Below are 27621 nucleotides of genomic sequence, written 5' to 3' on the forward strand. Positions count from 1 at the left end.
GTAAAAAGATCTGTGTTATTATTACAAAGAAATGGAAATAATGTTTAAACATCTGAATTGTTTGTTTAAAATGGACTCCGTGGAAGATGGCCTTTGTGTGATTGAGTTTTTTCTGGATATTGGGTTTCTGGATAAGGGATCTATACCTGTATTTCCAAGAAATATATTCCAGCAGCACTCTGATATAGTGAATAAATGCGGTTTTATTTGTGCCACAAAACAGGCGACATTAAAGGGATACGGTCATGGGAAAAAAATTTTTTTTCAAAATTAATAAGTTAATAGTGCTGCTCCAGCAGAAATCTGCACTGAAATCCATTTCTCAAAAGAGCAAACAGATTTTTTTATATTCAATTTTGAAATCTGACATGGCGCTAGACATATTGTCAATTTCCCAACTGCCCCAAGTCATGTGACTTGTGCTCTGATAAACTTCAATCACTCTTTACTGCTGTACTGCAAGTTGGAGTGATATCACCCCATCCCTTTCCCCCTCAGCAGCCAAACAAAAGAACAATGGGAAGGTAACCAGATAGCAGCTCCCCAACACAAGATAACAGCTGCCTGGTAGATCTAAGAACAACACTCAATAGTAAAAACCCTTGTCTCACTGAGACACATTCAGTTACATTGAGAAGAAAACACAGCAGCCTGCCAGAAAGCATTTCTCTCCTAAAGTGCAGGCACAAGTCACATGACTTGGGGCAGCTGGGAAATTGACAAAATGTCTAGCCCCATGTCAGATTTCAAAATTGAATATAAAAAAATCTTGTTGCTCTTTTGAAAAATGGATTTCACTGCAGAATTCTGCTGGAGTAGCACTATTAACTGATGCGTTTTGAAAACAACATGTTTTCCCATGACAGTACCCCTTTAAGGGCTTCACCATTCCTTTATCAAGCATCATAAAGGGCAGGTGAAGCCCAAAACGTTGCCTGTTTTGTGGCACAAATAAAACCACATTTATTCACTATTATTGGAGTGCTGCTGGAATATATTTCTTGGAGTGTATATCTAACCTGGGCATACAGTGTTACAGTTCGCATGCAACGCTACAAAGAGTGGTAAGAGTGGTTGTGTATCACTACTATGCCTGTGATCATACCTATATTTCCATTTCCTTTCTGGCAAAACTTGCTTTATGAAAGGAATTATAGATATACACGTTTACATATAAGTATATTCCGTACATAAACAGCACAATATAAATTAAAATAAACATACATATAGAGGATAAGAGCCAGTCTCATAAGGTTCATAATGATTTATTACACTGACTGAAATGTCTGAACCTGACTTAGTAATACGCAGAAAAAACTTAAAGAGAAAAAGCCAATCCTGCGTGAAAAATCAAGTTTTTGCCATTTGAGTCAGGTGTGCCACAGACATTTTCACTGAAATTATTACATAGTTCATTATACAGTTAAGGTGGGTTGGAAAAAGACCAAAGTCAATCAAACTCAACCCCTCAAGTTCAAATGAAACCCAGTGCACATACTGTACATACGCACACTGAACCCTCTGTAGGCGCATATAAATTTATATATATTATACATACAAGTAGCTAAACTAATTGTAAATTTTAGTATCACCAAAGCATTAACAGAATCCCCATAACAACATCACCCGGTAGGACATTCCACAACCTCATTGTCCTCACTGTGAAGAACCACCAAGTTGCTTCCAATGAAAGTTCTTTTCTTCTAGTCTGAAGGGGTGGCTTCTGGTGTGTTGATCCTTTTTATGGGAAAAAGGTCCCCTGCTATTTGTCTATAATGTCCTCTAATGTACTTGTAAAGAGTAATCATGTCTTGTGCATGTGCCTTTTTTCCAGCGAAAACAACCCAAACCTTGACAGTCTACCCTCATAATTTAAGTCTTCCATCCCTCTAACCAGTTTAGTTGCACTTAGTCTCTGCACTCTCTCCAGGTCATTTATATCCCTCTTAAAGGAAAACTATACCCCCAAAATGAACACTTAAGCAACAGATAGTTCATATCATATTAAGTGGCATATTAAAGAATCTAACCAAACTGGAATATATATTTAATTAAATATTGCTCTTTTACATCTCTTGCCTTGAGCCACCATTTCGTGATGGTTTATGTGCTGTCTCAGAGATCACCTGACCAGAAATACTACAACTCTAACTGTAACAGGAAGAAGTGTGGAAGCAAAAGACACAACTCTGTCTGTTAATTGGCTCATGTGACCTAACATGTATGGTTTGTTGGTATGTTTGTGTGCACAGTGAATCCTACGATCCCAGGGGGTGGCCCTTATTTTTTAAAATGGCAATTTTCTATTTATGATTACCCAATGGCACATACTACTAGAAAAGTATATTATTATGAAAATGGTTTATTTACATGAAGCAGGATTTTACATATGAGCTGTTTTTATGCAATATCTTTTTATAGAGACCTACATTGTTTGGGGGGGTATAGTTTTCCTTTAAGGACTGGAGTCCAAAACTGGACTGCATACTCCAGATGAGGCCTTACCAGGTGCCTATAAAGGGGCATAATTATGTTTTCGAGTTAAGGCCCTTTTTATGCAAACGGTTATATGTTATAAAATGGCCAATTCTACACAACTTTTAATTTTTTCTTCATTTTAGTATTTTAAATATTTACTTTGGACTCTTTCCAGCTTTCAAATGGGGGTCAATGACCCCAACTAAAAAACGAATGCTCTGTAAGGCTACAAATGTATTGTTATAGTCTTTCTATTTGGACCTCTCTCCTATTCATATTCCATTCTCTTATTCAAATGAATGCATGATTGCTAGGGTAATTTGGACCCTAGCAACCTGATTGCTGAAAATGAAGACTGGAGAGCTTCTGAATAGTAAGCTCAAAAACTCAAATAATAAAAAAAATAAAAACCAATTGCAGAATATTACTCTCTACTTCATACTAAAAGTTGACTCAAATGTGAACAACCCCTACTCATTGTAGGGTTTTTAGCAGGACTTCCTTTAGAAGGCCTCAATCACAAACAACCTTCATTCGCTTTATGAAAACATATAATTGTCGGATTAGGTCTCCCCTAGAGTTTGATGTGCAGCTTGAGACACTATTAGGCAAGACATGTGCTGAAGAGCTTACAATTTGCCAAAGAATACATTGACTGGCCTAAAGAGAAATGGCGCAACATTTTGTGGACTGATGAAAGCAAGATTGTACTTTTTGGGGGCCTCAGACAGTTTGTCAGACAACTCCCAAACACTGAAATCAAGTCACAGTACATTGTGAAGACAGTGAAGCATGGTGGCACAAGCATCATGATATGGGGATGTTTCTCATACTATGGTGTTGGGCCTATTAATTGCATAGGACTATGGTTTCAATACATCAATACTTGCAGAGGTTGACTTATGCCCAAATCCCTTGAAAAGGGTGTTTCAAGAAAACAACAACCCCAAACACACCAGTAAACGAGCAACATTTTGGTTCCAGACCAACAAGATTGACATTATGGAGTGGCCAACCCAATCCCCGGACCTTAAAGGGCACCTATCACAGCCAAAATCAAACACATATTAACAATCTGACCAGTACAAGCTAAACACGTTTAATCAAACTACATATATAGTTTTTTGAAAAAACTGCAGGTTTTAAAAAAATCCCTTACTTTGTCAAATGGGTTCTTTCACTGAGGGAGGCCATGTTGAGACTCTAACAGAGACTCTAATGTGCAAATTTCAGGAGCATGCTCAGATTGTAACACTGCTTTGAGTATTCTACCCAGAATGCCTTGTTTTAGTAAACTCCTCCACTAGAAGTATCCACTAGAAGTGCTGCCACCTGCTAACTTCCAGCAGGTGGCAGCACTACTGTACAGCAGCTAACACACAGGTTTGGCTGATTTAAAAATAGCTTAGAAGGTTTGATAAGCAAACAAGGAATTTGAACTGAGCATGTGCGAGATTTCAGAGCTACAGTTGGCTGGGAAGATATAGGTAGGAGGAGCCAGTGAAATCCAAGATGCCTGCCTCAGCTAGAACTGCAGTGGAGATAGGGGAGATCTTGCAGAAGGTATAGTGAGCTGATCATTTACATTATACAAACAATTCTAACTGTTTTAAAAATCGGATTTCTTGAACTTTCACATAGTGTATTTACTTAGTAAATGATTTTGGTCATGATTGGTGCCCTTTAAGCCAATAGAAAATCTGTGGGGTGACATGAAAAATGCTGTTTCGGAGACAAATCAAAGAAATACAGAAGAATTGTGGAATGAAGACGTTGGTTGACTCCATGTAACACAGATGTGCAGCAGTTCTCAGAAACACTGCTTATACAACTAAATATTAGTTCAGTGATTCAAAGGAAAGCAAACACTTATTTTTTGAACAGCCTAATATTCCATTTTCTTCACTTTCTGTAAAGGAATAACACAAATTTGATAATTCATGTTTTCATGTTTTGATGTGGGAATATAATGTGCAGTGTTTCCAATGAATGTGTGTGTATGGAAATAAAGCAAATCTCTGCATCTTAGGTTTATTTTAACTGAAAAAAGGCACCTTCAGCTTGATATTATTATTCTATACAAATGCTGTACAACCAAGGTCAGTATAAGAAAGTAACAAAGGAATATTTCATTCCTTGGACCATGAAAGTGGCACAACACAATCCCTTGTGACTGGAGAAAATGAGGTTTGATTTTCAGCAAATAATAGGGTTCTTTAGAATAAGGATGTGGCTTGTAAATTTACTCGATTTAGTAAATTACTCCTTCAGTAGATACATTTAAGAATTTATTGATTTTGTTGTTAATGTCAAAGGGTATTTATGCATATTTTGTATTATAATAATTCAATTTTTATTGATCAGGATGAAAATATGATTGCCGGGTTGGTAATTCGAATGAATTTATTTTCCCTGCTTTAGGCTAAATTTTACATTGACTTAATATGGATGATATGCATAGGTTTGAATTTGACTAACTCAAGCTCAGCTGCTATGAATGAAGTTGTAAATTCATTTTAATACACCTTTTTTGAAATACAAAAACTTGGCCACACATTGTAACTTCTTTGCAGTAATGCAAAAGCTTGTTAACATAAGAAAACTGGCTCTTTTTAGGCTCTGATAATGGTGGTATAAAAGCACTACATGGAGAACAAATTCATTACCATGCCATCACATCTTGTAATTTATTTCATAGGCTTGAAGGAAGTGTGAGAAGAATAAAAGTGCCACTGCCTGCTGAAGCCTGCAGGGCTCATTATATGATCACCATAGAGGCTTACATGTCAAAATAAGAATGCAAAACTATTCCTGACCAACTAATTATTGGAACAAATTCTGTACATGCCATTAAATCCCAGACACATTTCAAGTCTTAAGCCTACAATTCTCTTACAAATGCAGAATAAACAGATAGAAAAATAACTAGGTGCATCTATGGGGCTAATATAATAAGCCTACCTTATATAAGGTGACATTTTGGGCCCATATGTGGACATCTCTGGTGCATGACTAAAATGTTTATGATATAATAAAATTTAAAGTCACATCCCTGTAGGAACATGCAGGGCCGGATTTACACAGCACCCGTAGGACCGCTGCTGTTCGTCATCCCTGTCCCCTCCCTTTCATTTGTGCACATTACCAAATTTTCAGCATTGGGTCTGGAGCACAGGAAATTTAAAAAAAATATTGTATCTTGTAAAAAGCACTAGAGCTTCCAAGTCAATGTGGTTGTGGTTAGGCAGCATGCCGCCCCCTAAAAGCCTGCTGCCCTAGGCCAGAGCCTTGGTGACCTTTGCACAAATCCGGGCCTGTCCATTTTAGTAAAGGGTCACAATCTATGTTTTTTACAAAACTGCCCCATATGTTGGCCCAGTCCATCAGTACTTACACCTCCCTACTTGTAGATTGGTGTACAAATGGAAATAGCACTCCAGCTAATTGAATTGTGCCATCCCCATTGTATTATGAGAGACAGACAAGGAATGACCTCCACGCTTTATCCAGAAAGCTCTGAATTCTAAATTTTAAAAATAATTCCTTTTCTCTGCCATAATAAAACAGTAAAAAACATAAATATAGTAGAGCCTTTCACAAGCTGCTTCTTAGCAATACTCTGCATTTTGCTATACCATCTAGTCAGTGCTGTACATCTATTTGATTATGTTACAGTGCAGATGTTCCTACATAACTGGTGCTTTATACTTCGCCTAACCTTACCGCACCATAACAATTATACATTCTCCTGCAAAGATCCAATCTTCTTTTGTGTCAGAGCTGGCAGTTTAAATCAAAATTTGTTATGCTCACACTTTCAAAGGGAAAAAAAATACAATTGCATAAAAATTCCCACTAAGATAAATTGAGAAGGATCAAGCAGTTTTGTTAGATCTGTAAGGTTTACATGCAGTTATACAGAGACGAAAATGAATGCTTTGCTCATTGAACTTCTTCATCTCAACTGCCACTTATCTGGGGACCTGATGTTTTCTAGGGCTTTCCTGTAATTTGTACAACAGCCCCAAAAATATTTAATATATGGATACAAGTTGGTGTGGTGAACCTTGCTGCCAAATGTTATCAGGAACATCCATGTATATCAAAACATCAATTCCACCAGATGTCAACTGCATACCTTTTCACTGAGCAACACTCAGGGTGCTACATTGGCCAGGGCACTTCTATATGATGCACACTGCTAAGTGCAATAGTTCTGCCAGCTAGAAGTATTGTTCAGTACCCATGGATCAAAACATGACCTAGTCATGTCACCAGGAAGAAGCCAGCTCCATTCCACACACAGCTGATTCTATACCTTACATAGCATTCTGAAAAATCTAGAACCTCCAACTACTACTTCACACAGACATAGGAAGTTCAAATTCTTCTCCCATCTGCTTTCACTCTCTCTCCCATCTGCTATCACTCTCTCTCTACTGTTACTTGCTGCAAGCAATCTCTCTCCTAATCTGGGTCCCTTTCATATACCTATGTTCCATTGTCCATGCAAAGGATAGAATATAAAATCCTTCTACTAACATTCAAAGCCTTCACTTCTTTGTTCCTCACTACATTTCTTTACTTGTCTCAGTGTACGTTCTTGGCCATCTTCAACTCTCCTCTCAGAGCCAACTTCTTTTCACACCATCCACATCCACCGGCACCTCTAATTTCAAAACGTTCTATCTTGCTGCTCCTTACCTCTGGATTTCCATCCCTGAATTCCTCCATAAGGAGTCATCTCTCAATCTTTTCAGTATAAAACCTTATAAAGATTGGTTATATAAAGTCTACCTTCTGGAGCACTGGGGCATTAGTCCACTCCCGGTACCTACTGGACAATGTCTTTACCTTGTGCACTTTTTCCCCTCCAATTTGCCTGTATTTTAGCCACCCATCCACTTAGACTGTAAGCTCTAAAGGGCAGGGACCTCCTTCCCACTGTGTCTCTTACCACATAGCACTTAAGCTCTGTGTCCTTATATGAGCTCTGTGTACTGTGCATATTTATTGTATTTATTGTGACTTGTCTGCCCTGCGTGTAATTTTGTACTTTTATTTATACTGTACTTTTATGCATTGTACGGCGCTGCAGCTCCTGCACAGTGCTTTACAAATAAAGTTATACATACATCTCATAGAAGTTGCCATAATATATACTGCTTCCAGAGACTATTTTAGCAACTATTTCTGCCATTAAAATCTCAGTCCCAACAACCCTCCTGGCCCTGCCTAGAGCCACTATAAGTAAGAGCAAAATATTTTGCCTGATTTTGCAGAGAGACTTTAATGGATAGTAAAAAAAATGTTGCGTGGTTTAAAAATTGTCTAGCGGTTTGATGTTCATTGACTTTAATGCTTTTGGTGACTTTTTTGCCTTTTCACAAATTTTTGATGAATCGAAATGGGTCAGATTTGTCCATCACTAATAGCCAGTAATGGAGACTAGAAGCTCAGCAGTGTTTTCTGCAATACTCATTCATTTGGTTGAATTTCTTTCTTTGAATCGTCTCTACTACTGTTTCTCATTCAGCTGCTGCTGTCTTTAAGGGAATCCATATATTTGAAATGAAAACATCCAGCAGAAATTCTAATATGTAATTCAAAAAATAATCAAATTGGCTGACACACAAGACAAGTTTCTGTCCATCAACTGGCTGATGTAACTACAGTAGATATGCTGTTGGTGTGTGTTGTCGCAGTGGCTCAATCGAGCAAGAGGGATGGATTGGGATTCTTAAAATGGCAGCATTTTCTTTTGGGATAATTCAATGGAACATATTAGTATAAACATGTTTTAATATTCAAACATATTTAAAGATGCATTTGTTGTATGTGATATATTTTTAAACAGATGTTGTTTCCCTTTAAACAGCTAATATATGATTTTCCTTTCTTTGGCTTAGGCTTTATGAAATGTAACATCATTTGGCAACCTGCATAATATATACTGTTTCCAGAAAAATCACACCATAAAGATGTTTACTTATCCCTACTAAATTTAAAGACAGAATGTTGTCGACTGGTGGCAAAGATTGAGAATAACTTTATGAACAGCAGATATTAAAACCTTTCAAATCCGGCTGCATTTTTATTATGTGGGAAATTACAAGTGATTTCTACAGCTTATGATCCCAGCAGCATAACAGACTTTATATCTGCTGCCTTTAAACATATTCCTTAATAAGAGAAACTGGCAATTACCCGGTGCCGCAAAAGAATATGATCATGTACCAGATTTACTAATTGCTTCTGTGCTTCCATTTAATTCTTTTTAGAGCTCGGATAGCATTTAAAAGGGGATGAAACGTTCCCTGGTCATTATTAAAGAACTACTGTACCATTGCCAGGTTCAATGGAAAGATTTTAAATCAAAAGTCAATTCTTTAGCGATCAATCTTGTCATTATAATTACACAATTTAGTGTTCCATAAGACAGTGCACAGTCAGGCTACTTCTCTTTTAGTTGTAATTGTTGTCATAATGTTCTTTGATAAAGAACAGTATGAAAAAAATCTGTTAGCGGCAGCTTGCAGGACTATATCCATTATATTGTCACTAACATTGTATCTGCTGCTGCAATAAGTCAACCTGCTGATTGCCACTTTTAATCCTTAAGAAAAAAAAAAACCTCAGCACACAGTCCTGATTTTAAACAAAGTTTGTTTTAATTCCTTTATCAACAATTTGCCAAAAAAGCTTTTTATTTCTTAGCTATCTCAGTATTTCACTAAGATTTAAAATCCTTAAAACCCTTAAGTGTGCATTGCAGTATCAGTGCTCATTATTTACTTGTCAATCTTTATGCTGCAGGCTATAAGATTCCTAAATTGGTTTGTGTTACTAAATTTAGTGGTGTTAAAACAAGCGTTTTTCTCATCCACGGACATCTTTATGATCATCAGGTCACGCAATGGTTAGTCCCATTTGCTATCCCATTTTTTCAAATTTCACATTAAGATGGAGAAACTTAGGGGCAGATTTATTAAAGTTCGAATGGTAAATTTGAATTTTCTAATTTGTTTGTGTGTCAAAACTCAAATTTAAAAATACCAACTCGAATGTAAATTCGGATGTGAGATTCATCACACCTCGACCACAGTTCTAATTCGAATATCCGCCACCTAAAACCTGCCAAATCCACTTACAAGTCAATGGCAGAGGTCCGTTGACCCATTTGAATAATTTAATAGCCTTCCTGAAATTCAAGTTTTTTTTCTATTTAGAGAAAAATTTGATTCAAGTTTATTTCTTATTCAATTTAATTAATTTTTGGGTCGTTCCCATCCGATCGTATTATAGAAGTTCAAATGCTCCCATTTCAATAGTGAGTACATTCGCATTTATAAGAGTAAGATAAAAATTTAGCGCTATTCGAAATTTGACCTTTGATAAATCTGCCCATTTAGTGTATGGTCACCATTTGTACTGGCAAATATACAGTCAATCTTTTACATTGATATTTTTTGCACCAAGGTTACTTTACATTTTGCCAATGATTCCTACATCGAACCTATCTGAACCCAGTAATTTTGAGTTTGAATCTAAAAAACTAGAAAAAGAAAAAAGGAAATGGACACAGAATTTATCTTTGTTAAGCTGTAGGCCATTCGTATACTTGAGTGGCCTTCTAAATCTATATATTAATTTCATAAAGGTTTTCTTTTGTATGCTGGATCTGCAACCTTGGCTCTCCAGCTGTTAAGGAACTACAAGTCCCACAATGCATTTGCCTTTAGACTCCTTCATTAGACTCCTTAATTGCATTGTGGGACTTGTAGTTCCTTAACAGCTGGAGAGCCAAGGTTGCAGATCCCTATGACTAGTGGATAGTTTAAGGTGAATGTATAAAGGTCTTACTGTTTCACCTAACAGTTTAAACCACTGATGTGAAGAGTTGCCATTATTTTTTTTTTAGGTTATTGTATGTGCACTTTCTACCTTTAAGGGAAGAGACACGTTGCATGTTCAAAATTTTGAATCAAGGAAATTAAAAAATATAAATTTGAACTAAGTGCAGAGAAGACATTTATGACATATATGCTTGTGCGCCACTTTTATGACAAGCTTACTAGTATATCCCTTGTTGGCCATCCTACTCAAAAAATGGCTTATGTCTTTGCAGTGCCAGTCTTTCCACTGTAAATCAAAAGCATTACCCAACCTTTTGCTTTGCTTTACTTATTTAAAAATGAGGTCAGTAGTGTGACTGTTTTTGTTGTCCATTAGGGCAGAGACACGCTTCAATTCGGGGAGACTAGTTGCCCGGCGACATCTCCTCTTCTTCGGGGCGACTAATCTCCCCGAACTGCCTCCCCTGCTAGAATGAAAATCACAGGCGGGATGGCACTCGGATCGCTTTGTTTTTCAAAGTCGCCTCACGAGGAAACTTTCGGAAAACTAAGCGCTCTAAATGCCATCCTGCTGGCGATTTTCATTCTATCTGGCGGGAAGGCAGGGGAGGCAGTTCAGGAAAATTAGTGTACTTCATTTCAAAATTTTGAACATGTAAAGAATTCATGTACTTATATTGTTGCAATTACTTATTTACTTATCTAGATACATTTGAATTGTTACAAATGTATCTTATAAGCTGCTGTGACAGTTCTGGGCTCTCTGCCAAAATCCAATTAAGTTAGAAACTTTGTTTCTTTTTCTGGCGGTTCAGTGCAGAGAAAAACGGGACTTTCAAGTATAAATCAGGGACTCCAGGTTGAGCTGTCAAAAGAGGGACTGTCCCTCTAAAAACGGGACAGTTGGGAGGTATGACTAGGGTACTATAACAAAGTGTCTATCATGATATATAACTTTGGGAGACATGCTTTATGCAAGATAGTGTCAGGCAGATTCCAGTCAAATAAATGACAGACTACACTGACCCATTCATAACTGTGGGCCTAATTCACATACATTCTGGAAACTATTATTTCACTGGAAAATGTATTTATTGGCAGGTTCCATCATGGCAGAAATGGCACTTATTTGTGGAATGGTTTATTTATACCTTGTGGAAGAATCAATATTAATTTCCCCATCTACATCAATAGCAGTAAAACTATCCAAGAACACGTGAATCTGTTCAATACAAGTTTAAAAAATGGAAGCTCCTACACTTTTGTTTAAGAGCACAAATGCGGAGAATTAATTCTTAGCACACAACACCATGAGCACTCTGCTTTGTATGAATAATACAGCTCACTTGCATACCAATACAAATATCAGAAATATCACATTCATCTTAAATAATTGTAAAACAAAAACATTTGTAATTCAGAGAGAGAACATTTGCTAACAAAGCCAGATGAAAAAAAAAACAGAAAGCGATAACGGAAGAACAAGGAAAGGACTACCTAACAATCTTCTTTGACATTAAGAGATTCCCTTCATTAACTGTACTGCAGATGCAAAATCTAACTTAATAATAATTCAGAAACAGACCATTCATATATACACATACACAGTGACTGTGTTATTCCCATGTAAATATCATGCCTGTTTAACAATGCGATTCTGTGGTACGTACCATATATACATCAATAAAATGGTTCTCCAGCGAAGGACTCCGTATTTCACCAAATCAAAGACGCTATGTGCTGAATTCGCAGTAGTACCTGGACATGATTTCAATCTCACAACTGGCCTTTCTACTCCATTCCCTGCAGCCATGGATTCCAAAACGGCTTCTGCTTCTGCTGTATACCCACGGGAATACAGCCATCTTGGGGATTCGGGCAGTACACTGAGGCACAAAAAAAAAAAAACAAGTACTGCAACTCATATGCATAAAATATTAACTAGCAATATCAGAATATTTTATGTTTGTACTAGGTTGACGTTTTAAATAGGCATTCAACAACAATTCACCAGAAGAGCTTAGAACCAATTATTTCCCAAAAGAGGAGCCATAATCAAAACATATGTGCTATCATGTGACTGAAATGTTCAGGCAGAATAAAAATTCATGTCAGTCCTATGTCATACGGGTCTGGTAACCGTCATCTAAAAACACATTATCCAGAAAGTTCCAAATTACGAGTAGGCATCTACTATAGACTCCATTAAAGGAGAAGGAAACCCTGTAGAAAAAAAACCCGTACCCCCTCCACGTAGACCCCCCTCCCTCCTGGCTAACTGTTTTTTTTTCTACAGGGTTTCCTTCTCCTTAAAAACCAAAAAATTTAAAAAAAATATTTATTTTTTCCCTGTAATAATAAAATAGTACCTTGTGCTTGATCCCAACTGAGATATAATTAATCCTTATTAGAGGCAAAAACAGCCTATTGGGTTAAATTAAAGGGATACTGTCATGGGAAAACATTTTTTTTTTCAAAATGAATCAGTTAATAGTGCTGCTCCAGCAGAATTCTGCACTGAAATCCATTTCTCAAAAGAGCAAACAGATTTTTTTATATTCAATTTTGAAATCTGACATGGGGCTAGACATTTTGACAATTTCCCAGCTGCCCCAAGTCATGTGACTTGTGCTCTGATAAACTTCAATCACTCTTTACTGCTGTACTGCAAGTTGGAGTGATATCACCCCCTCCCTTTTCCCCCCCAGCAGCCAAACAGAAGAACAATGGGAAGGTAACCAGATAACAGCTCCCTAACACAAGATAACAGCTGCCTGGTAGATATAAGAACACTCAATAGTAAAAACCCATGTCTCACTGAGACACATTCAGTTACATTGAGAAGGAAAAACAGCAGCCTGCCAGAAAGCATTTCTCTCCTAAAGTGCAGGCACAAGTCACATGACCAGGGGCAGCTGGGAAATTGACAATATGTCTAGCCCCATGTCAGATTTCAAAATTGAATATAAAAAAATCTGTTTGCTCTTTTGAGAAATGGATTTCAGTGCAGAATTCTGCTGGAGCAGCACTATTAACTGATTCATTTGTAAAAAAAAATAAATAAATTCCCATGACAGTATCCCTTTAAGGTTTACATTTTTTTAGTAGACTTATGGAAATCCAAATTACGGAAAGATTCCATATCCAAGCATTCTGAATAGCAGATCGGATTCCTGTTAGGGGGTCTCATGGCACATAATATACATCCCTGGTGCTTATATTGTAGTAGCCAGAGTGTCATACGTGAAAATTCATATGCGCTATTTGGATTTAGGGGGTCTCTGTAGGCCACATAGTTTTGTAAATCTATGCATATCGGACACCTTGTCGTTCATATTTAGGAAGCTTTATGCTGATAATGATACATGGGCGATGTGATGCTGGAAAATTTAAGCTTTGAGATATTTCACAAAAACCTCCAATTTTGTGACTTTGGAGCAGAAAGGCATGGGTACCAATTTTAGATTTGACAGAATGTGTACTTTCCAAAAATATATGGTTTTGGGGGTAAACATAAAAACAAAATAAAACCTTTGACTTGATTTTTCAGAATTTTAATACATTTTTATAAAAAACACTACGTTCAGACAAGCTTTGATGTTTGGTAGTTAGGAGTAGAGAGACCGTTACCCATTTTGGAATCAGCAGAATGTGTACTTTTCAAAAAGATATGGTTTTCTGGGGTTAACCTACTGTTTCAGGATTTTTTGGCTTTAGAAATTAAAGTTTGCCGTTTTCTGCCTTACTGCTTTCGAAATTCGGTAATATACTGCCGGGAGTTTTTGCTGTACAGAAGTCCTAAATCTCCCTAAAACTATACATATCTGGTATTGGCATGTTCAAGAGACACGAGGCTTTCCAAATCAATTGGATTTCCATGCATAAAATATTTTTCTGATACAGTATAAATTCATATATTATGAAAAATAGGATTTTTTTTAATTTTTTTTGGTATTTAGTGCTATAAATCTTTTTGCAGGGGTGGAAATACATGAAAACTCAGGCAGATTTAGAAAGCTCAGGTTCTCCTGAAAAAAAAAAAAACAACAATGTATAGTTTTCCTAGGTAAACTACAGGTTTCCCTTTAGAAAATGCCCCATAAGTGACAGAGCACAAAATGTTTCAAAAACATCTGGCATTTCGTGTAACCGAAATATCAAATTCTGCTGGCACTTAAGGGTTTAAACCAAATTATACAACCTCTACTTTCCAGTCAACCCCTGGTTATAAGCATACGTGTTATCTTTTATTGGATTCTAAATATAAATGCAGAGGTGTCAACCTCCTGGGAACCAAATATGGCTGATCTTTGTTACAGCCACGCCTAGACATGCCCCTTTGCTCTGCCCCCACTGTTTTTTTTGAGATTTAGTATGCTTCTAAAATGCTAAAAATCCAAATCCGAAAATACTCCAGGTAAAACTTGTTGAAATCACGTTAAGTCAAGAGAAGATGGTCCCTTTTAACAACTGGAACGTGTTTTTTACCTTCAGTATTCTCTATAGTTTTGGGGTGTTTGCATTGGTTTTTGTACTATAATCCGATAAATTCTATTTTTTGGGGTGCCGATTCAAGTTTTCTGAGTGAAAAATCTAAAAAGCCACACAATTCAAATTAAAGCTCGATTTTGCAGTGACTTTTTGTCACACCAATTTTATTGAGAATAATTATTGAAAAATTAAGGGAATTCGGGTTTGGGAGTTTTGTCGACTTTTCTTTTTGTTAAATGAAGTGAGAAAAAGTTGAGTTTAAGTAAATAAACCCCCCCCCCACATTATTGATTTGAATGAACATACCATTTATATCCCATGCGCGTAGTCATCTTTTCTCTGTTGAATTGCATCATTGCAAAACATGTCCCAATTAGTTTTGTTGAATGGGGCCACTAATAATACACATGCATTACCTTTCTCTTATAAACAGGTTTTTTTTTTAAATAGAAATATAATTATATTACAAGTGAGCCAGATGTGTAATACTAAGGACATTTCCATTTTCTGGTGCTACAAGTCTTTTATAAAGTCAAATAATTCACCAGAAGAGATTAGAACCAATAACTCTTTGTAGAAAAATTTAATTATTGCCAGAATCATTACAGTCTTTTTTTCCTTTAGTGCTCACATGAAAAGTGCTGCATATTTGAAACAAATTTTACAGCCAGGATAAGACGTTGTTACACAAAGCGCAATTGAAATGATTAACTGAAGTGATAAAACTGACAATAACCAAAACAATTAAGTTTGGAGATATGTATGAAGTGTGTTGCTGTTGTTAGAAGTGGGCTGGGTTTTTGTTATGGACCAGTTCTCTGCTAAATATATATAAGACTTTCTCTTATGTCAAGCTGGCTATGAGTAGATCAACAAACTACTTTACTTGTCTTAAGGTGGCCATAGACGCAAAGATCCGCTCGTTTGACAACATCACCAAACGAGCGGATCTTTCCCCAATATGCCATTAACGAGCATGGCTATATCAGGGGTAATCTGATTGTTCAGCCGTATGGCGGAACGATCCGATTACGATGCGCAATGGGCTCTGGCGGGATCGGTCAGGTCAAGATCAACCCTGACCGATCGACCAAACGACCGATCTCCGCCAGACACAATCCGAAAATCGTACGAATCCTCGATTTGTACGATAGGATCTGTGTGTCTATGGCCACCTTTAGACTGTAAGCTCTATGGGGCCTCCTTCCTACTGTGTCATAGAACTTAAGCTCGGTGTAATATGTATACTTATTTTTTGTATTATTTATTATTCATGTAAGGAAGTGATGAAAGAAGAGTTGAGGATCAGGTCAACAAAGGAACATAGTAAGGGGTTGGGTGAGTTATATAAACATTTAAAATAAACACTAAAGACCCAAGTGTCATTGTCCGAACTCCAAATCGTACAAAAGGTTATTTGTAAGATGATTGCTATTATAGAATAATGGTTTTCAAAATTCATAATTGGTTAAATTCTCTAAAACAATGTGATGCAGCAACACTGCATAAATTCCATAAAAATATAGAAGATATTAGCTAAAACTTTACAGAGGCTTATTTTCAACAATGTTCTCCAGCAAAATAAATTTTCCCCAAAGAAATTACAACAAAAAAACCAAACGTTAATAATAAATAACAGTGTAGGGTTGGATAAGAAAACAATACCATTATCTGATTAGGTCAGACAGTCAAAAGTTACTGTTATTGATAAGAGACTCAATGATTCATTGTTCTATTCACCGCAAAGAGCACTGGCCAAATGCCTATTATTTTCAAGAGAAAGAAATACCATTATTTTTTTTTTAGAAAGATGTCAAGCTTCAATCAGAACATCAATAAAGTTTCAATGGGATTGGTATCATAAATGGTAGAATGTCTTCAAAAAGAGAGAAGTATGAACAATGGAAGATAAAATGCCCTAACCTGATTTCTTAAAGGAGCAGATGGTTTTCTTCACTATAGAATAGTACTATGCTTAGAATATACATTTCTTTTTCAAATATTCAGTATATATTGAGACAGAAAACACAGGCTTGAAGGGACTCATTTAAAGATTACTATTAAAAGGCTGCCAGGTAAACAGTGGACCTATGGTTCTGCTCCAATACCCTGTAAAGTGTCTCAAACCACTGACATTGAAATTTTAAAGGAACAGCAACCCCAACAAATGAAAGAGTTTTAAATTAATTCAAATATAATGTACTGTTGCTATGCATTGCTAAAAGTTATGTGTTTGCTTTAGAAACTCTGCTTTAGTTTATATAAACAGGCTACTGTTTAGCCATGGGGCAGCCATTCAAGTTAAAAAAAAGGAGAAAAGGTACAGGCTACTTAACAGATATGTTCTGTAATATACGGTAATACAATGGAAGTCTTCATCTGCTATCTTCTTCATAACCTGTACTTTGATTGGCTGCCCCCATGGCAACACAGCTGCATGTTTATATACATTATAGTTGTGTTTCTGAAGCAAACACACCAGTGTAGGGCAATATTCCTTTATATTGTCACACCAGTGCAACACACTACTTTATATTGTCATTCTTTTAAAACACTTATTTTTTGGTGTTACAGTGCCTTTAATTTAGAAAATGTGCCTACTCCTCCACAAGTTTTGGCTATTAGAAAGCCAGTACAGAGTAAAATCTGTGTTTATAATATGTCATAAGAAAACATCCCTTAACTACATATGCTGCATGCATGAGTACAGGACAATTTTAATACATGTACAGGTATAGGACCAGTTATCCAGAATGCTCCGGACCTGGGGCTTTCCGGATAACGGATCTTTCCGTAATTTGGATCTTCATACACTGTCTACTAGAGAATCATGTAAAAATTAACTAAACCAAAATAGGATGGTTCTGCTTTCAATAAGGATTACTTACTGTATATGTTAGTATGGGTCATGTACACGGTACTATTTTATTATTACAAAGAAAAATAAAATAATTTTTAAAATTTTGGATTATTTGGATAAAATGAAGTCAATGAGAGACGGCCATCCATAATTCTGAGCTTTCTGGATAATGGTTTTCCATAGAATGGATCCCATACCTGTACTGAAATACATTTTATTTTACTAGAACATCTAATAGCCTGGTGGGTGTCACTCCATCTCTTTCTACAATTTCTTCCCTGTGTGCAGGTTGGGAATTAAATTATACCACATTGGGTGGGTGGGAATAATTAAATGTAATTGTAACCAGTATTTATTTCTTCCCCTTAGCCTGGTGATTAGGAATTATTACCAGGGACTTCATGAACTTGCTCTCCAAATCTTGCAGCTGCAATGCAATTAACTTTGTAAAATTATTCGGCCCAGCATCATTGTATTTCCCAAAACAAACTATAATCTTGCACAACCTAGGACAACCCTACTTGTGAACTACTCGTAAAGCAAATAGTTATGGGCCTAATAACACAGTCTGCAGTTTATTAAAAAAAAATAAACAGGTACCACTTTCTACATTTCAATTTTAAACTCGACCTGAGTGCTATAAATTACTAGACCTGAGTGAATGTTGTGTCTATAATTACAATTGTGTTCAGCATAATAGCAGTGTGTTTAAAAAACGAATAAACGAATAAAGCTCAAAATCCTTATAATAGCTTTTATTTCCATACACATTCTATTCCAAATCGAAACATGAAGAAAATGTTATCAAATTTGGGTTATTCTTTTACAGAAAGTGAAGAAAAGGGAATATTAGGCAGTTCCAAAAAAATAACAGTGTCTGCATTCTTCTTTACGAATTCAAACATTGACTGTATAAACTGAAAAATGTTTCAATATTTTCCAATATTTTCCTTGAACTAATATTTAGTCGTATAAGAACTGCTGCACATCTGTGTTGCATGAAGTCGACCAACTTCTGGCACCTGTAAACAGGTAATTCCATCTCAGGATGATTGGACTACATTCCACAATTCTGCATGTCTTTGTTTTGCCTCAGAAACAGCATTTTTGATGTCACCGCAAGTTTTCTATTGTGGGGATCAGGCTGGCAACTCCACAACATCAGTCTTGTTGGGCTGAACCAAGATTTTGCTCATTTACTGGTGTGCTGTTGTCACTGTCTTGTTGAAACCCCTGTTTCAAGGGCATTTCCTCTTCGGCATAAGGCAACATGACCTCTTCAAGTATTTTTATGTATTGAAAATGATCCATGATCCCTGGTATGTGATAAATAGGCCCAACATCCCCATATCATGATGCTGTACATCACACTGTACTATGACTTGAATTTAGTGTTTGGGGTTTGTCTGGCAAACTGTCTGTGGCCTCTAGACCCGAAAAGAACAATCTTGCTTTCATCAGTCCACAAAAAGTTGCACCGCTTCTCTTTAGATCAGTAAATGTGTTCTTTGGCAAATTGTAACCTCTCAGCTATTTTTTTTCCCCCAACAATATGACTTTGCAGCATCTTCTTGCCGATAGCTTGGCTTCACATAGGTGTCTTCTAATTGTAACAGTACTCACAGGTAACTTTAAACCTAAATCTTCCTGGAGCTGATCATTGGCAGCCATTTTGGCTATTCTTCTATCCATTCGAATTGTAGTTTTACATTTTCTTCCACAGGTTTTGGTTGCTATTTTAAAGCATTTAAGATCATTTTAGCTGCTGATTTATTAACTTTGCACACCATCGGGATGTTTTCTACTTAACCGTCGGTTCAAAATATGTAAATCTTACTAGGTTTCAAATTGTAAGATTATTTATTTTAAAAATAAAAAAGCAAAAAAAATTTGACCATTGCAATTGTGGCAAAACTAAATGTCAAAGCATAATAAATGTAAACACATATAAATTGTGAGGTTTTCTGCAAAGGAATTATAGGTACTGGTAATTCCTGAATCTGCCTTATAAGCTATGTAGCTACAAAAAAACCAATATTGTTTGGGTTCTAATTACAGTGGCCTGTTCTCTAAAGAAACATAAGATGTCACATACAGTTTGTTCCACCAAGTCATAGCTATCAATCTTTAAAAAAACATCAATCTTATACATTTGCTCTGCTTGATTGTGTCAAGAACAAGGGGAATGCTGAAGCAAGGCATAATTTAAAAGGATACTATCACATGGGTTTTTATTTTTGCTTTTGACACAGATATATGTTATTCATACCACTGAAAGTTAGTTACTTATAGCTTTTATAGCCTGTAGATAAACCAAATCCACTAGTAGTGATTTTTGTTTATTGTTTCTTTATAAGGAGTATTATAATAATACTCCTTATAAAGAAACAATAAACAAAAATCACTACTAAAATCCTTAAAAATGGTTTATGCTCTACATGCCACCAGTTATTAATAAAGGTTTCCTGTATGCAGCTTGAAAATTTCTGCGCTACTATGTATGTGGAAGATATTTTCAAACTTCACAGTTGGGAAAAAGACAAGAGAAACTTCCCAGAGTGATTTAAATGAGATACCGTTAATGGATTACTGAGCATGTATCTGCAAGCTTTCAGGACAACAGCAAGGTCACTTAGGCAGATTTGTTTTTCATTGTTTATCATATAAAACAGGGGTGTCCAACCTTTTGGCTTCCCTGGGCCACATTGGGGAAAAAGAAAAATTGTCTGGGGCCACACATGAAATACACAAACACTTTTGAAAATACACAGAAAAGAACTACAATACCAGTTGGATAACAAGATGGAGCTATACACCGGAATATCGGACACCTGGATATTAAATAGGCTTATTATTATGACATTTCCTCGGGTACTGAGCATTTCAAGCGGGGCCGCATTCATATCCATCCTGGGCCACTTGCGGCCCTCGGGCTGCAGGTGGGACACCGCTGGGGTAGACCGAAAAACAAGCATATAGTCATGGTTGAAAACAGAGCATCTGTTTTGAGTTTTTTAACTCCGCATTTAAACATATTATTCACTATTTATTTTAAAATATATTTTTAGGTGATAATAGAATTTTCAGTACTGAAGACATACATTTTTTCCATTTACTTAAAGGGATACTGTCATGGGAAAACATTTTTTTTCAAAACTCATCAGTTAATAGTGTGCTCCAGCAGAATTCTGAACTGAAATCCATTTCTCAAAAGAGCAAACAGATTTTTTTATATTCAATTTTGAAATCTGACATGGGGCTAGACATTTTGTCAATTTCCCAGCTGCCCCTGCGCATGTGACTTGTGTCTGCACTTTAGGAGAGAAATGCTTTCTGGCAGGCTGCTGTTTTTCCTTCTCAATGTAACTGAATGTGTCTCAGTGGGACATGGGTTTTTACTATTGAGTGCTGTTCTTAGATCTACCAGGCAGCTGTTATCTTGTGTTAGGGAGCTGCTATCTGGTTACCTTCCCATTGTTCTTTTGTTTGGCTGCTGGGGGGGGGGAAAGGGAGGGGGTGATATCACTCCAACTTGCAGTAAAGAGTGACTGAAGTTTATCAGAGCATGACTTGGGGCAGCACTATTAACTGATTCATTTTTTTCCCGTGACTGTATACCTTTAAGAACAATTGAACTAGCAGATAAATATACTTTTTGGGGGGCTTAAAGTCGGGTCCTGCGTCAATCATGCAGAGCTACCTGGTCCTGCAACAATCCAGTAAGAAGTTGGGCCCTGTGACAATCACGTTGCAGGACTGAGATGGAAACCCTCTTGGCTCGTTGCTTTGGGGGTTGGGGCGCATCAAACTCACTGTACAGCGGCAAATGCCTCTAGTGCAGAGAGGAAGCCCTTTAATTTGAAGCATGTAGGTACTACACGCGTGGCACTTAGAGCATGTTCCTGCCAGAAGCAACATTAAAATTTTAATTTCAGTTGTGGAAAAACAAAAAATGTAAAACTGTTTAGATGGTGTACTATCTAGAAACAAATAATAATGTGAAAAAAGTGTTTGGAATGTGAGCAACCACTTTAAAAAATACAATAATATAACAGACTGTGATAAAGGTGGGATTTTGTAATCATTCTGTCATTTACAGTAGGTGTGCAAGTGTATAAATCACTGAATCTGATAAGGCATAGTATAAAAGAGATTTCTACTTGGGCCTTTTGCATTGTTCGCTTGGTACCTACTATGAAGCTATGTAGACATGTCCTGAGAAACATTAGTGGGATGGGATTATGGGAGGAGTATGCCTGAAATCCACAGTCCATAGCCTGAAATCTGGTAAAACTGTACTGTACATTGAATCATTTCTCAGACTAGTTGAACTAGTTAGTTCATTTATCCATATCACTGCTTTGTAGTTTGTGAAGAAGTAATTTAGAGGATCAGCTGTGCCAGATAAAGAAGATGTTCCCTCTTATTATCTGTGCCAATGATCATTGTCTGTAGCTCTATTCTGTAAATATTGGAGTATAATTTAAAATATAGCTATAGAGATCCAGAAATAGACTAAGCAAAAATTGATGACAAGATCAGAAACAGAGGGTGAGTGCCATGTTAATTGTCAATTAATATCTAATATTTATTATCCCCATCTGTATATGCTGCCTCCTGCATTGTTTACTAAATAGCTTATTAATAGCATAAAAATCATTTTTCATGTTTACTGATACTAGACCGAGAATGTAATTTACAAAATTGCAATACTTCACAACAATATATTATAGTTAAATGTTGCAACCAATAATACTATAAATTTCCCATCTCCTGACCTCGGCAGTATTTTAGGAGTCCTGATGGAATTCTTTTGCATGGAACAATTTTATGTACATTTTATATCAGGGGTGTCCAACCCGCGGCCCGCGGGCCGCATGCGGCCCGGAATGGAGGTCCGTGCGGCCCAGCAGGAAGCGTGTGTCAGAGGAAAGGCACGCCTCCTCTCCCCACAGTTTTGCTGGCTGCAGCCTCTCTGTGCTCTGCGTGCGGTGCATGTGACGTCAGCGCCGGCGCTCTGCGTGTGACGTCAGCGCCGGCGCTCTGCGTGTGACGTCAGCGCCGGCGCTTTGCGTGTGACGTCAGCGCCGGCGCTCTGCGTATGACGTCACCGCCTGTGTTCTCCAGTCTCCCCAACGGCTGCTAGCTGCTGCTAGCTAGCAGCGCGTGTTTTTGGCGCCAATTTCCTGCCTTTGCTGGGCCCTGCCCCCTCTTGTCTGGCAGCTTGATAAAAGGCACAGAGAGAGAGCAACTCCCAAAACTACGTGGCAAGCAACTCCCAAAACTACGTGGCTCTTCTCCTGTCTAATGAAAGGCTAGCTTCAGCCTGCAGCTTACTGGCAAGTCTGGCACTCTTGCACTCCACAGCAACCGATTATTATTACCTCAGCTCCCCTGGTTCAGCACAATACACCTGCACAGTATTTTTACAGGTACAGAATTTTTTACTGTTTTAGTCTGGCTTAGTGCTTTGTATTTGACATGATAAATTTGGAAGTAGGGATTTGTGTAATAACACCCCTGGGCCATATACCTATTCCACAATTTTCTGGAATTATTATTTTCACTAAATTCACTGTGTGTAGGTCTGTAGTAGGCTAATTAAAGAGCAGTGCAATAAATTAGAATTAATACAAAAATGAATTAAAAAGAAATGAATTCCCAAGCCCCCTGTGATTCCCAATAATCAATTGATTTGTTTTTTAAGATAATTAATTATGAGATAAATGTACTTAATAGCTTATAAGTGTATTGCAATGAATTATCACTTCTTAATTAAATTCACAGTTCATAGTATCAAATAGAGAATTAATTTTGTAACTGAAAAATGAATTATAAATAAATTGTTTATTCAACTTCAAAAGTAGCCCAAACATAGCACAATATGTGCAGTGAAATAAATAATTTTTTATGAAAATACGCCAGTTACAAATTGGGCCTCTTTTAGTTACGCCCCTGGTGATGGTCAAGTCTGTACCTACCTTTATTGGAAAATTAGCAAAACAGTGAAAATTTAAAAAAGGCATATTTTCTCATACATTCATTTATTTTGGGCTACCTTTGAATGCCACTTGGCTAGTTTTGGGCTGGTTTTGAAAATAAGACCTGGCAACCCTTTTTGTATGCGATGTGTGCCATCCATGAACGGGCATTTTACATAGCATTCCCTTTTTTAAACAGTTATTTGTTCCTGTGAGGTGTACACAGCTTCCTACAGCAGAAACACTGAGCTGATCAACCTGAAAGTGAGCGTTCGGTGGTTATTTGGAAAGGTAGGTAAGCATTTTTAAGTGGCACCTCTCCCATCGCCTGCTAGGTTTTACATTTGGCAGCCATAAATGGTAATATAGTACATATTTTCCTTATAGCTCTTGCTATTCGTTCCCGTGCAGCTTCCAATAGCAGAAACACAGCTTATCATTTTTAACCTATCAACCTGCAAGTGAGCCTTGGTTGTTATTTAGAAGGCAGGTAAGCATTATTAAGTGGCACCTCATGCATCACCTGCTATGCTTTTTTACAGTTGGCAGCCATAATTGGTAAATATAGTCCTTATTTTTCTTCTAGCAAACTCTTGCTATTTGTTCCCATGTGGTGGTGTGCAGCTTCAAAGTGCAGAAAAATAGCAGTCATCAACCTCCTACTACAGTCCTGTTATTAGGAAAGGCAGGTAAGCAGTACATCTGCAGCACATTAAGTATTGCTAGCCATGCTTCACAATTAACAACATAATAAATATAGTCCCTATTTTTTTTAGCATGGCTTTCAGAATCTCTGAATCGAAAAAAGAACACAGAAAAAGAAAAGTTACAGAGGAAGGAAGAGTGTTTAAAGAAAATTGGACAGAAGAGTACTTTTTTGTTGAGGCAAACAGTAAAGCACTCTGCTTAATTTGTGGTGAATATGTGCAAGTTTTCAAAGACTATAATTTAAAAAGGCATTATATGCAAAAACATGCTGCAAAATTCTCTGTGTATCAAGGAATGTGTCGTAAGGACAAAGCAATGGAACTTAAGAAAAGTCTGTCTTCTCAACAAAATTTATTTAAAAAAGTTATTACTCAGACAGAATCTATTGTAAAAGCTAGTTATGTGGTAACATATTTAATAGCAAAAAAATCAAAACCATTTACTGATGGTGAGTTTATTAAGCAATGTATGGAAAGTGTGGCAGACATAATTTGCCCTGAAAAAAAAGGGGATATTTCTAAAATAAGTTTGTCACACCAGACTATAGCCAGGCGAACAGAAGACATTGGAAAATCTGTTGAAAGATGTTTGAAGAGTAAAGCTGCTAAATTTAAATATTATGCTTTGGCAGTGGATGAAAGCACTGATGCTACAGATACGGCTCAACTTGCCATTTTTATGAGAGGTATTGATAATGAATATAATGTTACTGAAGAGATGGCTTCTTTAGTGCCATTAAAAGACACAACTAAATCAAGAGATTTATATGAAGCAGTAAAAAATATGTTAAATAGATATTCTCTGTCTTTTGAAAACATATCTGGTATAGTTACTGATGGTGCCCCAGCAATGGTAGGTAGAAGAGAGGGACTTGTAAAATTAATAGAAAATGATGCAATTGCTGCCAAAAACTCACATTTAATGAAGTATCATTGCATAGTACATCAAGAAAATTTATGTGCAAAAGCTTTAAAAATGGATAACATCATGCAAATAGTGATAAAGGCTGTGAATTTCATAAGGGCCAAGGGCTTGAATCATCGCCAGTTCCAGGAATTTCTTAGAAGTGTAGATGCTGACTGTGGTGATGTCATTTACTTCTCAGAAGTAAGATGGCTAAGTCGAGGCCAAATGTTGAAAAGATTTTATGATTTGCGACATGAAGTAAAGTCATTTATGGTATCAAAAGCAAAATGTGTGCCTGAACTTGATGATGAAAACTGGCTTACAGATTTAGCATTTTTAGTGGATTTGACCTCCCATTTGAATGACTTAAATATGCGTCTTCAAGGTAAAAACCAGCTTATCAACACAATGTTCCAAGGCATAACAGCATTCCAAACTAAACTAAAATTATGGGAAGATCAAATTAAGGCAAACAATTTTATGCATTTCAACACATTGGCCAAACATGTTCCTGTGAACACTGAAAAATATGCAGCCTTGCTTTATGATTTGATACAAGAATTTGAAAAACGTTTTCAGGATTTCAGGGAAAATAAACAACATTTTGCTATATTTGCAACACCATTTTCAGTTGACATAAATATGTTACCTGCCAATTTTCAAATGGAATGCATTGAGCTGCAATCTGACTTTCAGCTTAAGGAAAAATTTGATCATGTGTCTTTACTGGACTTTTATAGGTCCTATCTTCCCAGAGATAAATATCCCTCACTGCACAACCATGCCTTATTCATGTCATCACTTTTTGGCAGCACCTATATTTGTGAGCAACTTTTTTCAAGAATGAAGCACACTAAGAGTAAAATTAGAACCAAATTATCTGATGAGCACCTTGAAAATTCACTGAGAATTGCAACTACTTCAATGGAACCAGATATTGATGCATTAGTTTATCAAACACAATGTCAAAAATCCCACTAGGATGGCTTAATTTGCTCTCTTTTCTTTTACTTTTTTTGTAAACTTTACTCTTACAGTTATCATCTTTTTTGCATTGTAAAAACATATATTTGCTTCACATTGCATGTGTAGACAACTTAAGGAAAACTTTGACTATGTGTCTTTACTGGACTTTTATAGGTCCTATCTTCCCAGAGATAAATATCCCTCACTGCACAACCATGCCTTATTCCTGTCATCACTTTTTGGCAGCACCTATATTTGTGAGCAACTTTTTTCAAGAATGAAGCACACTAAGAGTAAAATTAGAACCAAATTATCTGATGAGCACCTTGAATATTCACTGAGAATTGCAACTACTTCTAATCTAATGCATCAATATCTGGTTCCATTGAGCAGTAGTTTTATCAAGTCAAGTGCAATGTCAAAAATTCCATTAGGATGGTTTGTTTTGCTCTCTTTTCTTATGAATGAAGAATGAAGCACACTAAGAGTAAAAATAGAACCAAATTATCTGATGAGCACCTTGAATATTCACTGAGAATTGCAACTACTTCAATGGAACCAGATATTGATGCATTGATTAGTAGTTTATCAAACACAATCTCTAAAATCCCACTAGGATGGTTTAATTTGCTCTTTTCTTTTACTTTTTTTGTAAAGTTTACCAGTAAGCTGCAGGCTGAAGCTAGCCTTTCATTAGGCAGGAGAAGAGTCATGTAGTTTTTGGAGTTGCTTGCCACAAAATTAGAACCAAATTATCTGATGAGCACCTTGAATATTCACTGAGAATTGCAACTACTTCTAATTTATTGCATCAATATCTGGTTCCATTGAGCAGTAGTTTATCAAGTCAAGTGCAATGTCAAAAATCCCATTAGGATGGTTTGTTTTGCTCTCTTTTCTTTTTTTTGTAAAACTTTACTTGTATCTTCTTTTTTGTGCATTGTACAACCATATATTTGCTTCACATTGCATGTGGAGAGAGAAAAAGAAAGTAAGTGAAAAAAAGAAAGAAATGAACAATTAATAAAAGGTATGGAGAAAATAAAAGAGTGAAATAACATGTTGTTGTTCTGTTTTTTGTCCAAACACATGATTAGCTGCCTAGCTGGCATAGTAAGCCTATTCCTAACAATATGACAGACTGAGGTGGTAATGATTATCATTACCGGGTTATCATTACCACCTCAGTCTGTTGTCTTGTTAGGAATAGGCTTACTATGCCAGGTTGTAACAATGTGGTGACCTAGGGAGGAGGGGGACTACCTATTGCCCAATTAGTAATCATATAGCAGAGAAGGTTGCTCTATATTTGTCCCATATTCCAGTGTATAGCTCAATATGGTTATCTAGCTGGTATTGTAGTTAATTTCTGTGT

The 27621-nt window shown here is 36.6% G+C and overlaps 2 protein-coding genes across 7 annotated transcripts in view; one reads left to right on the forward strand and one right to left on the reverse strand.

The window, feature by feature from the left end:
• slc22a15.2.S (solute carrier family 22, member 15, gene 2 S homeolog) overlaps positions 1-27621 on the reverse strand; it is a gene marked incomplete at its 5' end in the record, with an annotated part of 153576 nt that overhangs the window by 73572 nt on the left and 52383 nt on the right. Inside the window, 1 exon segment of the mRNA NM_001086152.1 lies at positions 12005-12220. Coding sequence (NP_001079621.1) covers positions 12005-12220 — 216 coding nt within the window.
• LOC121396229 (general transcription factor II-I repeat domain-containing protein 2-like) lies at positions 22531-27340 on the forward strand. 6 transcript variants are annotated; one of them, XM_041571009.1, is made up of 5 exons: positions 22531-23117; positions 23866-23961; positions 24054-24156; positions 24235-24355; positions 24443-27340. In XM_041571009.1, the coding sequence occupies exon 5, from the start codon at positions 24444-24446 to the stop codon at positions 26259-26261; it is 1818 nt and encodes a 605-aa protein (XP_041426943.1). In that variant the 5' UTR covers positions 22531-23117; positions 23866-23961; positions 24054-24156; positions 24235-24355; position 24443; the 3' UTR covers positions 26262-27340. The 6 variants fall into 6 exon arrangements, with proteins under 6 accessions (XP_041426943.1, XP_041426940.1, XP_041426942.1 ...); XM_041571006.1 differs by having other exon boundaries at positions 23866-23957; XM_041571008.1 differs by having other exon boundaries at positions 23866-23957; positions 24253-24355.

The sequence above is a fragment of the Xenopus laevis genome, chromosome 7S (assembly GCF_017654675.1).
Source record: "Xenopus laevis strain J_2021 chromosome 7S, Xenopus_laevis_v10.1, whole genome shotgun sequence".
In the NCBI taxonomy this organism is placed as follows: Eukaryota; Metazoa; Chordata; class Amphibia; order Anura; family Pipidae; genus Xenopus; species Xenopus laevis.

Coding starts and splice junctions, on each gene's coding strand:
- LOC121396229 (XM_041571009.1), top strand. CDS start 24,444: ATGGCTTTCAGAATCTCTGAATCGAAAAAAGAACACAGAAAAAGAAAA.